Below are 14,668 nucleotides of genomic sequence, written 5' to 3'. Positions count from 1 at the left end.
TTTTTTTATTTTTTTATTAATAATCACTATTAGATTATACTTTTGGACTAATTGATTATACAACCACTTTTCTTTTTTTTATTTTTACTTTTATTTTTATTATACACTACAACAGCTATTTTATTGAATAAATCTTCAATAGAACCTGTTTTATTCAATAGAGAGGAGATTTCAAAGAAATGTGCGGCGCCTATTTTTTTTGACATTTCTAAACCTTCATCATATGAAACATAAGGTTTACCATCATTACAGGGATCTTCAATATAGCTTTCATTATTTGAATAGTAGTTTTCATTTTTATTATTAATTGTATTTCTTAGATCATTTTTAGTTCCTATTAATATGATTGGTGTTGAACTTTTTGTATTTGCTAAATTATTTTTAATTAATTCTTGATACCACTTTATAAAAGAAATTAAAAATTTAAAGTTAGAAAATTTTTTTTATATATATCAATAAATATACTTACTAGTGAATAACAACTTTCAAATGATTTTCTATTGGTGATTGAAAAACAGATTAAAAAACAATCTATATGATTTAAACCATTATCACCTTTTATAGATTCTAATTCCTCGATTGAGTTTGTTTCAGATATTTCCAAGTGAATATTTTTGGAGTTATTTATCAATACTTTTTTGTGATAGTTATCAAAGATCTCTTTAACCCAGTTTAGAGGGAATCCACTACAATATGTGAAAAGTAATTGAGATTTACCACATCCTGGTGTTCCTAAACATGCAACTCTATATATTCTCTCTTCATTTATGGTTGTACTTCTTGATACTGTGCTACTAACTGTACTATAACTATCATCAGAACTACAATCATCAACTTGTGTCATTTGATTATTATTTAATTTAATTTAATTTATTAATTGTTTTTTATATATAGTGAATAAATTTATATATATTGTTTAAATAGTATAGTAATACAGAAATAATGTTACAAAATGATTAATATTTATAAGATGGTGTTAAAGATGATGTTAAAGAGTGATGAAATAGTTAAATTATTTTTTTTTTTTTCTTGTGTTTAAATTTTAATTTCAATTTTTTTTTATTTTATTTTTTTTTTAAATATTATATAAATAAAAAAAAAAAATGAACAACCTCCATATCAAAACAACTTATATTTATAAAAAATTGATTATTAATTTTGTTATTTTTAAAATTATAAAAAAAAAAAACACCACTAAAGTGGGGGTTTTCTAAGAACAAAAAAATTACAATTTGATAAACTTTAATATTACATATGTGTGCTTTTAAAAACAAACTATATATATTGTAATCTAGATGATTCTCAATTTATAAATAAATATTACCTGTTGTTGTTTTTGATGTGGTTTTTTTAGTTGTTGCTCTTGAGTTTTTTAATATAAAAATATATTCAATCAAATGAAAATCTTGTGTAAGCTGCGATATGAGAGTGTGTGGTTTTTTAAATATTCAAAAAAAAATTTTTAAATAAAAATTGTATGGTGGGGTGTGTGAGTTGATTTTGATATTAATGATATTAAAATAAAATACTGGTTCAAGGTGTGTGTGTGTTGATATTATTGTTGTTTTGTTTGATGGCAAAAATAAATTTATAGTATCGTTTAAAATTTGTGAAAGTTTTTTTTTTAAGTTTTTGTCGAAATGAAATTAAAGTATAATTTTATTATGCTCTATAAAAAAAAAAGAAATACCTTAAATTTTTAACAATAATTTTTAACTTTAATTTATTATACATTTATTTTTATTTCCATTTGTATTATCATGTTGTTTGTTATTTTTACGATTGATTGAAACTGTTGAAGCGACTTCAAAAACCCTCATTACATTGATATCACTTAATGCAGATGTCTCTATATATTGTACTGCATTTATTTTACTTGCCATTTCAACACCTTCGCTATTTGTAATTAAATTATCTTTTATATATATTGGATCTTCATAAAGGTCTGCTTTAGTACCAACCAAAATTACTGGTGTGTTTGGGAGGTTTAGTTGAATCTCTGCTTGGTACTAAATGAATATTAGTTTAACCATTGTTGTTATTATTATGATTGGATTAATTTATTTATCAACCTACATTAACTAAACACCTATTAAATGAATCTCTATTTGATATTGAAAAACATAAAATGATGCAGCTTGTTTGAGGATTACAAAGAGAATTATTATGCTGTGTATTGCATGAGTCCCATATTTCCATGTTTATTAAACTGCTCCCAAATTGTACATTTGCACAATAGCTTCCAAACAATTTCGGAATATTGCCTGTTGGAAAAGTTCCATTTACCATTCTATAAATTAAAGATGTTTTTCCACAACCATCATCCCCAATCAATAAAAGTAGAGCATGACCAATTTGTGAAAAGTTATACCTCTCATTTTTCATCTTTAATTATTTTCTTAAACATATTTTGAAAAATTAATTTAAAACAAAAATTAAAAAAAAATAATATAAAAATAATTTGAAAAAAAAAAAAAAAAAAAAAAAAAAAAAAAATTAATTTAATATTTAAAAAAAATATCTAGATTAATTTGAATCTACTTTAAATTGATGAGACAAAATTTTAATTAAATAAAATTATTTTCATTGAGGAGTATTTAATAATTGGGTTAAATAAAAATTATTAAATTATACCTTAAAACACCCACACCCACAAATATTTAATAAAACACTTTTTTACCGTTGTAAAAAAAAATATTTATTTTTTATGTGGTAATTGGGTGGTGTGTGGTAATATAATATACTATAAACTCATTAATTTTGTGCCACAAAGTAATAAGAATTTTATAAAAGAAAATAAAATTTTTTTTCTTTACAAAAATGGGAATATAAAATTAAATAAAAAAGAGAAAAAAAAAAAAAAATATATACACAATAAGACTTAAAACCAAACCAGAAATATTTTTTAAAAAATTATTAATTTTCATTCTACATCCATAAAATAATATTTCATATATCATAAATAATAATATTTGTTTTAAGATTTTTTTAATAGATCTTTCAAATTTTAAAAATAATAAATAAACAAAAAAACACTATTATTTTATTATTATTTACCCTTATTTTTAATATATAAATATTATAAGTAATATTTATTTTAATATTTTTATTTTTAATTATTTTTAGTCTTTTAAAAATTTAAAAATTAAAAATAATATTATTTTTATTTTATATTTTAGTCTTTTAAAAATATTTTTTTTTTTTTTTTTTTTTTTTTTTAAATAGTTTATTTATTTAATTTTTATTTTGTATTTATATTTAATAATGCTATCACCATATAAATCATTACCTTTATATTTACATCAAAGAATTTTAGAATATTGTTGGTATGACAACACAATAGAGTTTAAATGGAAATTATCATTAAATCTAATTTCAAAAAAACATTTCAATTTTATTTCAAAATTATTTACAATCCTAAACCACTCTTTATTAAAGGACCCTTCATTAATAGAAAAAATAGACAACCCATATAATTGTTATAAATACCCACTATCGATGAAATGTTCAATTAATAAACTACATTCTTTTGTTAGAAGCTATTATTTCGAAAAGTTACTATCAATCTCAAATGGAAATTTAACAAGTTTGGATCTAAAATTAGAAGAACCAATTCAATTTTCAAAAGCAGAATATCAACAAAATAATGTAAAACCTACCGATGTAATGTTAGATATTCTTATACCAAACTTAATAAGAGATTCAAAGGAACTAGAAATGTTTAAAATTAAATCAGTTTTTCCATTAATAAAAGATTATCAAACTAGTCTTTGGGATCCACTATTAGAAAAAGAAAATTTAAAAGAGTTATCACTCATGACGGATAATTTAAACACCAAAGAATTTTCAAAGTTTTTAATTGATTATAATAATAGAATTTCAAAGCAAAATAAAAAAGGTTTAGAAAGACTTTCAATTAAATGTTACGAAGGGGCTGACCCAGTATCAATCGATTTATTGCCATTAGAAACCTTAAAGAATATTCAATCTTTACATTTTTCAGATATTTTAATTAATGAACCTTCGAAATTTTTTCACTCAATATCATTCCTAGGAGGATTGAAGAATCTATCCATTGACACTATTTACTTTTTTGACCCACAAAACGTTTCATTTATAACAGAATACCAACATCTATTTAACAATAACGTTTTAAAATTCATAAAGAGCAAGCCACATCAAATTAAATCTTTAGACCTACCATTCCCAATAGAAAAAGAACTATTGGAAGAAATAGCATCACCTAACCAATCAATAAAATCTCTTTCAATAATCCCTAGCTCAATGGTAAAGTTTAATAAAAATCTAACATGCTTAACTTTAAAACCGGGGTATTCCGCCTTAAATTTTCAAGATTTTTGTCAAATGAATCTAGACTCATCAATTACCAAATTAACCATCAGCAACCAGCAATTCCCAGCCTACTTAATATTCTATTTCAACTTATTTATCAAAAACAACTCTAATATAACTACATTAAATCTTAATCAATCATTTAATTTATTAGATTTAGAATCAATTTTTAAAACCACCAAAAATAAAGACAACATCGAAACCCTAACCATCCACATATCTGAAAACTGTCCACTATTTAACAACTCCAATTATTTATTTTATTTATTATCAAACGAAAACAATAGTATAAAAAATTTAAATTTAAAAATATTTTATTATTTCCAAGGTTTTAAACTATCTTTAATAGATTCCAAAGATTTTAATTTAATATCACAAAAAGATGACTTTAATTTTAAATTTTTAAGAAATAAATAAAAATAATAAAGATAATTAAAAACTTGTATAAAAAAAAAAAAAAAAAGAAATATTATATTTTATTTTTGTTTGTTTGTTTGTTTGTTTTTTAAAATTAATATATCCAAGTTGTAATTGCAATTCTTGGTTCGAAATTACATGATAATACCTCATGTTCTAAAAATGGACTAAGGAAAACCAATAATCTATCTGAAATAGGTGCGATATCTATAAATTCATTACTATTGTTACAATTGCTATTATTTGGGTGGTTATTATTTTCTTTATAAAGTCTTAATTCGCCACCATCACCTTGCTTCCAATCTTTATTTCCATAATAAATCATTGTAATTCTTCTCGATAAGGTTGATGAATCTGATGAATAAAATGAATCTCTATGCTTGACATATCTTCCACCTTTTAAATATACTGCCAATTGGGTTTGGGTTTTAACTGATTTAAAGTGAGGTATAACACTATCGAATTCATTTCTTATCGAGTCCAATCTATCTAAAAGTAAATTTATATTTGGTATTGATTTCGAAAACTCTTCATCCTCAACCCTGCTATTAGATCCTCTATGAATCCATTTAATATAATCACCTCTAATTGACTTATCTTTCCACTTTTCATTGCCTTTATTCATACCTGCTTCAATTAGTTTATTTTCTTTAAATTGAGTATATGACTATAAATATTAAAATTATAAAATATAAATTAGTAAAAAACAAATGATTATAATAATACCTATGTAAGTCAACCTACCTCGTTGTAAATGGAGTCTATAATTTCATTATTGTTTAAAAAATTATCTATTATTAAATAACCTTGTTTTTCAAGTTGCTCTAATGATTCTTTGCTAAATAATTTAAAATTTTCTTCTTTTATATTTGATGTTAAATCAATCTTTACATCGCTGACTTTTTCATTTGCAATTTCCTCACTTCCTTTAGTTGGTGTTTCTTGTTTATTATTGCTATTATTATTGTTTAATAATCCTAAGATTTGAAATTTTAAATGTGGTGGTAAATTTGTTAAATCCATCTATAAATCTATAATTGTTTTTTTTTTGTTGAATTGAAAAAATTTTAAAAAAAAATGAAGAAAATTAAAAATAAAAAAATAATAAAAAAAAATTTTAATTAAAAAAAAAAAATAATTAAAAAAAAAGATATTTTTGTGGGTAATGTTTATTAATATTAATATTAGTTTTGTTGTTAATTATATCTTATTTAAATATTCAAATATTAATGAAAAAATTGAATATTATATGAATGGTATGGATTGGTTTGGTTAGGTTTGGATTCTCAACGAATTGCTAAACGTTTGTGGATATTTTGCATTTTTTTATAATAGCAATCCACAGATTCCTTTTATTAAAGGGGTTATTTTTATTTAGATTTTTTAATTAATTAATTTATTTTAACTTTTTTTTTTTTTTTAAATTTTCGAAAATTTAAAAAAAAAAGTTGACTATTTTTGTGTTTTTACACTGTTTCAAAAAAAGATTATTTTTTTATTGCGCCATCAACTTATGAGAGGTGTGAATTTCTTTTTTTATTTATGCATACACACTTGATCATAAATTTGCATATATATAAAAGAGACCATTTTTTAAAAATAATTGTTTTTATTTTTATTTTTTTTGTTTTTTTTTAAAAAAATTATTTTTAAAAGTGTTTTTGATTTTTTTTTAAAACTTTTTTTTTTTTTTTGACAAATACACATTATTATAATTAGTTTATAAATATATAATTATTATAAAATGTCATTCAAAAGCAAAATGCGTAAAATTAAATTTAAATTATTTTTCTGTTGTTTCAAACCAGGACTTTAAACAATCAAAAGGTAAGATATTTAATTATATATAATTCGTTTCAAATATATGTTTTATTAATATTATTTTTTTTATTATAACAAATATAGATATCAAATTTAAATTTAAAAAAGGAATAAAAATAAAATAAAATAAAAATATGTTATAATTATAAAATAAATGTTTTTATTATTTTTTTTTTTTTTTGATTAAATAGTAGTATTTTTTATATTTTTTATTATAGATTTATACTATTACAATAGTTTTTTTTATAATAGTATTGTATCGTATAATAAGATTATTAAATTGATGATAATTATTATTACTTGGTTTTTTTTTTTTTTCTTTTTTTTTTTTTTTTTTTTTTTTTTAATAAAATTTGATGATCAGTTTTAAATAATATTAAAATAATAATAATTTTTTAGATTAAATGGAATGATTTAGTTTTTTTTAGCAGGTGTAGTAGCAGTGGCTTTTGTGGCTGGTTTAGCGGCAGCTGGTTTGGCAGCTGGTTTAGCTTCAGTAGCTGTTTTAGCAGCTGGTTTAGCAGCAGCGGCTTCAACAGATTTAGCTGGTTTGGCAGCGATGGCGTGACCTTTTTCATTTTCATATTCAACATAGCTAATTTTGAATGAAACTGGACCTTTAACAGAGACACAACCGAATTGGTATTCTTGACCTGGGTAGACAAGTTCAATGTGATCTGGGAGACCGTAGAAACCACCTTCCAAGTATGAAACATTCCAAATATCTTTTGGCATCTCTTGGTTTGAACCAACCACCATTGAATTCTAAGATGGTAACTGGTTTAGTGTAACTGTTTTTCATTGTAACAACGTATTGTTGATATTCGATACCGTTTTGAATCCAATTCTTTTCACCTTCTTTGACTGCAACTGAAACACAATCATGGCCATCACAAACCTCTGGTTTCATGATATTTCTGTATGGTGTGTTGTCACATCTCTTATGAACTTCAATATCATCAATGTACATCAATTCTTGAACTTCCTCACCGGATGATAAGATTTGAATACCATCATATTGTCCTGGTTCTAAATGGTCAGTGTTAATAATAGCTTGACTCCAACAACCTGGAAGAATATTACCATTGGTTGTATTTGCAACAATTGAGTCTTGACCATAAAGGTAGAAATCTCTAGAAACTGCAACTTTATTTAAAGTAAATCTTACTAAAACCTTTTGACCACCTGCTTTGTTACCATGTACCCAAAATGAAACGAATGAAATCTATAGTTATAAAATATCATTAGCGGATTTATATAACGTATAAAAATAACTTAAAATATACTTACAATTGATGGATCAATTGGATTTTGTAAATTAAAGTATAAACCATCATAAGTTTTTGGGAAGAAAGCAATAGAGTGAATACCTGATCTAACTGGTTTGGTGCATGTAAAGTTTCTTGGTTTAGCCCATGACCAATCAGCGACTGTATAACCTAATTGATCATCGTAAATCTTTTGATCAATTCCTTTACTGCATAAAGCATTTGCAGCTAATACAAAACCTAAAAAACCAATTAATAAAGTAAATAATAATTTCATTTTTTCTTCTTTAAATTAAATTATTTTTTTGTTTGTTATTTATTTTATTTTATTTTATTTATTATTGTTATTTAATTTAATGAGATATATTGAAAATAATTTTAATTCTATTTATATTGTTTTTTTTTAAAAACACCTAACCAAAATTAAATTAAAATTAAATAAAAATTAATTTTATTTGTTAAAATTATTCGGTTTACAACTTTCTTTATAACTTTGTATTATAGTTACCTTTTTTAAATAAAAAATGGATATCAGATAATTTGTAAAATGATCAAAAAAAAAAAAAATAATAAAAATAAAAAAAATAAAAAAAAAAAGAATAATTATTATTTTTTAATTAACAAATAATAGTGATAAACATCATTACTATTAATAACACTAAATTAAATCCATCATCAACATCTTAAAAATTTTTATCATCATCATCATTTGATTCTAGTTTTACTTTTAAAAATATTTCTAGTATAAAAATAATAATAATAATAATATTTGAGGTTAACAATTATTATTACACTCACACACTCAAACAACTGTATTATAAATTATAATAATAATAATAGTTATTAGTTATTATTGTCAAATTTAACTATTATTTATTTATTTAATACTGGTGGAATAAAATTCAAAATTTAATACTCCAATAATAAAAAATAATTAATAAAATGGATGAAAGTAAAAATAAAAGTTTTTATTTTAAAAACAACAAATACTTTATATTTAGAGTAGGGCTGATTCTATGATATTATACATATATAGTTAATTTCATTTTATTAGTGGGATATTATTGTAATCAATTATTTAAATAACAATAATTAAGTATATATCATTTCATAATTAAAACAATTTTCTTTTTTCTTTAAATTTTTATAATTTGACGTCTGTAATGCATATTAATAGTATCAAAATAAAAACTTTCTTTAATTTTAAAAACTAAACATAAATCACAAAAAACACACACACACGCACACTGCTGTATAAACACACAAGCACTCGCAGATATTTTATAAAATAAAAAACTCAATAACTCACACTCACACACCCCTTCCCCACATAAAAATGTAAACACACATTTTTACCCACAAAATAAATAACATATTCTCTACTCGCATCGGAAACGATTATTTATTTATTTATTTTTATTACAATTTACTTAAAAAGAGATTAATAATATCATTAATATAAGATTTACATTATAGATACATATAAATATTATAACTATAATTATTGATTCTAGAAATAATATGTATAATCATATTGTATACAAATTAAATAAAAACAACACTATCATACATGGCACTATTTTAATTCGAAACAAAAATATTAGTAAAATGAATAAAAACGCATGCTTTAATTAATAAATCTATTGTAATATTTTTATTGTTAATTATTCTTTTATAAATGTATCATATAAATATTTATTATATAATTATTTCTTGTTCATTCTCACACAAAAAAAATAAATCTTAATTTTATTTATAAATTAGTATAATAATTATCATTACTGATTTAGAAGGAGGGTAATAAAAAATTTTATAAGATCAAAAAGATTAAAAATTAAAAAATAATATATTAATCTTTAATGATATTGTGATGTTAAATTTTTAATTTATTTATAATTAAAAAAAAAAATTTAATAAATGCTCGGTATTTAAACTGATGTTGACAAAAAAATCTATAAGTGAAAAGTTATTTGATGTTAGTTGAAATAAATATAAATGTTAATATATTATTTTATTTGTTTTTATTTGCTTTGTTACACAAAATTGTTTTAACTATACCAAATATATACATAATAACAAAACTATATTCTTTCATATAAAGGGTTGAAATTTATTTGTGTTTATACAAATAATTTAGAAAAATAATAAAAATTTAATGAATGTACAAATTTTAATGGGATTCTAAATATTTTTTTTTTTTCTTTTATCCATTACCATAAATTTTTTTATTATTTTTTTTACATATATGATTTTTCGTTTATTTTTTTAAATTTTATTTTCTTCTTTTTATTAATTATTTTATTATTTAATTATTAAAATATATAAATTAGTTTATTTAATGATGACACAATTATAAAATTTCATATCTAAAAAAACACCACCGAAATTGGATATAGAATTTGTGGAATCAATTGTAGTTATGTTATTTTTGTTTCTATAAATATGATAAGACGTTAAAAGAATTGACAATAGAGTAAAATTTAATGATTTTATTTTATAAATCTATTTAGATTAAACATAGATTTTTTATATGTGATGTTTTTATTAAAAAAAAAATTTATTTATTTGGTTATTATTTTACTGATTTGTATTGGAGGAAGAATTTGTGCATTTTTGAAAGAATGATGTAATTAAAGATTGAGAAGACGTAGTAGTACTATTTTGTGTAGATTTTGTGGTTGTAGTGGTTGTTGTTTTTGTTTTAGTTATTGAAGGAGATGGTGAATTATTTGAAAAAGATGATTCTGATTTACTTCTTTTTAAATTATTGTTATTTTTAATATTGCTATTACTATTATTTGGAGAGTTTGGTAAAGACTTGGTATTATTTATACTATTTCTTTTATTACTAATATTATTATTGTTTTTAGAGATTGGTGATTTATTTTTACCCAAACTACCAATGTCTATATTTTTGTAGTTTGTTGATGATGTGCTTGTGGGTGAATTAAATATTTGTTTTTCTATCCATTTTTGTTGATTTATAAATATTGGATCATTTAAGTCAAACCCTAAATTTTCATTCTCTTGGTATAAAACTAAATCCTGACATTGACTATTATTTTCTGTATTATTGTTATTAATTATTTTGTTGTTTTCAAATTTTAAATTATAATTATTATCATAGTCATAATTAATATCATTATCGTTATCATTATTAATTTTGTTTTTATTATCTATATTGCTATCTATATTATTATTATTATTGTTTATACTAGAAGACTTGAAAGTAGAAGTGGAAGTTGTAGTAAAGGTGGAAGTGGGAATATCATTATTTTTAATTTTGCTTTTATTCAAATTGTTGATTTTTATATCATCTTCGTCTGATAAAAATAATAACGAATCATCAAATTTATAGTCTTTTTTAAATTCTGGTTCTTTTTTATCTATTTTCAAACTATTATCGTTATTATTATTGATATCTATACTACTATTATTTCTTGTTGGGGTTTGATATAAATAAGTTATTTCATCATCTTCCTCATCATTATTATTTACTGATGGTTTATTAGGTGTTGTGACTGATTTTTCTTTTGAGGAGATATGATTATTATTACAGGAAGGGATATCAGATTTCGATTTGAATAATGATGTAATAAAAGAGGCAACTGGTTGCACAGTAAAAAATGATGAAATTGAAATTTGTTTTTTCTTTTGATAAATATCCTCAAAATGTGATAAAATTTTCTAAAATTAAAAAAAAAAAAATGTTAGAAATTTATTATTAGTTTTTATATTTATTAATTTTAAACTTACAGAAACTTTATAGGGAGTATCACAATCAACAGTTGGTATAATTTCTTTTGGTCTTAATTGATCGATACAATCTCTTAACTCATTAAAGCTACTATGTTCACTATATGCTACACTATAAAAAACAGTTGGACCTCTATTTTGATAGGTAATCGATTTCTTTGACTGACTCCAACCTGTTGGCCTAAATCCTATAACCTTTGTATACTTTCCATTTGATTCTTCTAATAAATTCATCATTGATTGGAAACCCAGCAGACCCATTGAAACCGCACGAAATGGTGTACAAGTTAAATCTAAAGTAAATTTGGTTTGGTCTATGGAGTCTAAACAGTTTAAGATTTCAAATTTTTCTTTTGTAACACCTATTGGCTTGCCTTCTTGTTTTGAAACTTCTAGTAAGATCTTTTCTTTACCAATTACATACGTACCAAATAGGAATAAAGTTTTTCCATTATTTTCTTTTCTTACAATATCTTTAACCTGTTTAATGATCTCGTGCTGTGGCGGAAATGTATATTCTGGATTGCAAAAGGTATTGTCTAAATATAGTTTTGAGATTTCTTTGCCTTCTAAATGAGGATACTGCTTCATTGATGGATGATATCGGAAATCACCAGTATGCAATATATTTTCAATTTCACCATTGGGCATCTTTACTTCAAATAAAACGATTGCAGAACCAGGACAATGATTTGCATCTAAAAATGTTACCTTTACACCTTCGACTTCAAATGTTTTGTTAAACGAAATACCTTTAATATACTTTTTATCGACCCCAAGCTTGTGTGATACCAATCTACCAGTCTCTTCAGTGCAATATATATTACCAAATGCCCATGTTTTTGTAATACCAGTATAATGATCTGAATGGAAATGAGTTCTATTTTATTTATAAAAATTAAATAATTGTTAGTAATTATAATTATTTCGAATTTTAAATTTTAAATTTTTAATACTTACAAAAAATAATGTTTATAGTCTTCAGATTTGTATTGAAATCCATCAACTAAAAATTTCGTGCCATGTAAAACCTTATAAGATGGTGGTATCTTTTTAACCTTTGATGTAGATGCTGCTGCGGTGGATGCTTTTGATACTATTTTCTTTGGTGTTAATCCTCTTTTTTTAGCTTCCTTAACCCCTGATTTTTTAAAATCTTCTAATCTTTTATCCAACTTGTCTGTACCATCATCGTTATTATTATTATTATTGTTGTTTTTATTATATCTATTTCGATAATTATTATAACTTTTTTTATATGTTGCATTATTACTATTTTTTATTGTATTACCAATATTACTTAAATTATTGGTTGTACTATTATCATCATCAAAAAAGAATTCACTATCGTCAAAATCAAACTCTTCTTCGTTTGCTGTTAAAGTTGCAGTTGATGTATTTATTGAAGTTTTTGCTTTTTTATTTATATATATTGAATTATCAATATCCTTTGGACCTTCTAAATCATCTCCATCGCTAAAATTCTCTAAAAAATCTTCAAAATCTTCATTTTTAATTGGTGAAGAAGATGTTGGTATTTTATTATTACTATTATTAATATTATTATTATTTAATATTGAACGATTATTAATTAAAGGCTCATCAATATCTTTTGGAGGCAAATCTTCATCATTTTGCATTTTTCATTTTTGTTTTATTATTACTATATAATATCTATTTAAATTTTTTGTAAACAAATATTTTTAATTATATTTGTTATATTTGTATTATTTTAAAAATTCACCCGCTTTTAAGTTTTTTTTTTTTTTTAAAAAATAAAAAAAATAAAAATAAAAAAAAAAAATAAAATTTTTTATAAGAAAAAAATGACAAAAAAACAAACATGCATCGAATATATAAATATATAATATTAGAATAATAAATAAAAAAATAAATAATAAAATAAAAATAAAATAAAGAATAGTCTTTTAAATGATAATAAAAAAAAAGATATTTATTTATTTTCTTTTGTATATTATGCAATGATGATTGCATTATTATTATTAATAAATCATTATTTATTTTTCTATACTTGTACCTTTGGCAGAAATTGTTTTCACCTTGATCTTCAAAATTTGGGGAGAGTGTTTGTTGGGTTTCCAAATAAGATGATTGTGAAATAAAGTAAACCTATGCCGTAAATACTTTTATCTAGTTACACTTGCATTGTACGGACATCCAAAGTTAGTTAACACAATACTTGATAAATTATAATTATAATTTTATTTAACAAAAATGATTTAAATTGATTAACAAATTAAATTGAATGATGATAATTTCGTAATGAATCACTATTAATAAAATCTATAGTGTGTATATAAATTAAAAACTATTGTTATAATTTTTTAATAATGATGTGCATCATATCTTATTTTTTTTGTAGAAAATTTGAAATTTCTTTTTTTTAAATAAAAACAAAACCCCATTTATTTTTTTATTTAATAAAATTTTTCTTTTTTTTTCTTTTTTTTTAAAAAGTTTTAATTTTTTTTTTTTTTTGTGAATGTGGGGGAACATTATATTTTTTTTTCATTTTCGTTTTATCAATTTACAAATAATTATATTCATTTTTTTTTTTTTAAAATAGTCAATAATAATAATAATAATTAATAATAGCTATAATTTTTTATATAAATCAAATAAATAACAAGTCCACTAAATAATAATTTCAATATCCACTTTCATAAACATTCTTTAACAAACTACCATAAAAAAAAAATGAACGACTACGTTGATTTATTTTTTCAAACCATTATCACATTAGTTATTTCCTTCTTACTTGGTATGGTTTTAATTAAATACTATTTCAACAACAAATATGGCAACAACAACTTCAACAATGGCAACAACTACAACAATGGAAATGGCAATTATCAATCAAATGCATCACAATATTCTTGTCCACCACACTCTGATGAATATTTAGCCCAACAAAGAGTTCAAGAACAGGCACAAAAAAAACATCAAGCAATTGAAGAATTGCTAAATCTAAGAAGACAAGAATTGCAACAACAAAACCATTTTAATTTTGAAAGTAAACCTGAATCATACAA

The 14,668-nt window shown here is 22.0% G+C and overlaps 8 protein-coding genes across 8 annotated transcripts in view; 3 read left to right on the top strand and 5 right to left on the bottom strand.

Moving 5' to 3' along the window:
• Positions 1–47: 47 nt before the first annotated feature.
• Positions 48–844, bottom strand: racV (uncharacterized protein; the record flags this gene model as incomplete). Its single annotated transcript, XM_003290703.1, has 2 exons — positions 48–401; positions 470–844. The coding sequence occupies 2 exons, from the start codon at positions 842–844 to the stop codon at positions 48–50; spliced, it is 729 nt and encodes a 242-aa protein (XP_003290751.1).
• Positions 845–1,718: 874 nt separating this feature from the next.
• On the bottom strand, positions 1,719–2,385 carry racU (uncharacterized protein; the record flags this gene model as incomplete). Its single annotated transcript, XM_003290702.1, has 2 exons — positions 1,719–2,009; positions 2,077–2,385. 2 exons carry the CDS (start codon positions 2,383–2,385, stop codon positions 1,719–1,721), a joined length of 600 nt encoding a protein of 199 aa, XP_003290750.1.
• Positions 2,386–3,264: 879 nt separating this feature from the next.
• Positions 3,265–3,501, top strand: DICPUDRAFT_37897 (uncharacterized protein; the record flags this gene model as incomplete). The annotated part of the gene is made up of 1 exon (XM_003290713.1): positions 3,265–3,501. A coding segment is annotated over one exon (237 nt), but the record flags the coding sequence as incomplete, so codon positions are not given.
• Positions 3,502–4,284: 783 nt separating this feature from the next.
• Positions 4,285–4,770, top strand: DICPUDRAFT_37893 (uncharacterized protein; the record flags this gene model as incomplete). The annotated part of the gene is made up of 1 exon (XM_003290712.1): positions 4,285–4,770. One exon carries the CDS (start codon positions 4,285–4,287, stop codon positions 4,768–4,770), a length of 486 nt encoding a protein of 161 aa, XP_003290760.1.
• A 94-nt stretch (positions 4,771–4,864) lies between these two features.
• DICPUDRAFT_81472 (uncharacterized protein) lies at positions 4,865–5,793 on the bottom strand (the record flags this gene model as incomplete). Its single annotated transcript, XM_003290701.1, has 2 exons — positions 4,865–5,437; positions 5,515–5,793. The coding sequence occupies 2 exons, from the start codon at positions 5,791–5,793 to the stop codon at positions 4,865–4,867; spliced, it is 852 nt and encodes a 283-aa protein (XP_003290749.1).
• A 979-nt stretch (positions 5,794–6,772) lies between these two features.
• DICPUDRAFT_95208 (uncharacterized protein) lies at positions 6,773–8,190 on the bottom strand. Its single transcript, XM_003290700.1, has 3 exons — positions 7,882–8,190; positions 7,400–7,816; positions 6,773–7,356 (listed from the first exon to the last, which is right to left on the bottom strand). The coding sequence occupies exons 1-3, from the start codon at positions 8,134–8,136 to the stop codon at positions 7,006–7,008; spliced, it is 1,023 nt and encodes a 340-aa protein (XP_003290748.1). The 5' UTR covers positions 8,137–8,190; the 3' UTR covers positions 6,773–7,005.
• A 3,362-nt stretch (positions 8,191–11,552) lies between these two features.
• DICPUDRAFT_37896 (uncharacterized protein) lies at positions 11,553–12,658 on the bottom strand (the record flags this gene model as incomplete). The annotated part of the gene is made up of 2 exons (XM_003290699.1): positions 11,553–12,495; positions 12,576–12,658. Coding segments are annotated over 2 exons (1,026 nt in total), but the record flags the coding sequence as incomplete, so codon positions are not given.
• A 1,675-nt stretch (positions 12,659–14,333) lies between these two features.
• Positions 14,334–14,668, top strand: part of DICPUDRAFT_81469 (uncharacterized protein) — a gene marked incomplete at both ends in the record, with an annotated part of 1,184 nt that continues 849 nt past the window's right edge. Inside the window, one exon of the mRNA XM_003290711.1 lies at positions 14,334–14,649. Coding sequence (XP_003290759.1) covers positions 14,334–14,649 — 316 coding nt within the window. The remainder of the gene's footprint in view (positions 14,650–14,668) is intronic.

The sequence above is a fragment of the Dictyostelium purpureum genome (assembly GCF_000190715.1).
Source record: "Dictyostelium purpureum unplaced genomic scaffold DICPUscaffold_239, whole genome shotgun sequence".
NCBI classification, from domain to species: Eukaryota; Evosea; class Eumycetozoa; order Dictyosteliales; family Dictyosteliaceae; genus Dictyostelium; species Dictyostelium purpureum.
Note: the sequence above shows the minus strand (reverse complement) of the source record. Positions and strands in the feature narration are given on the sequence as shown.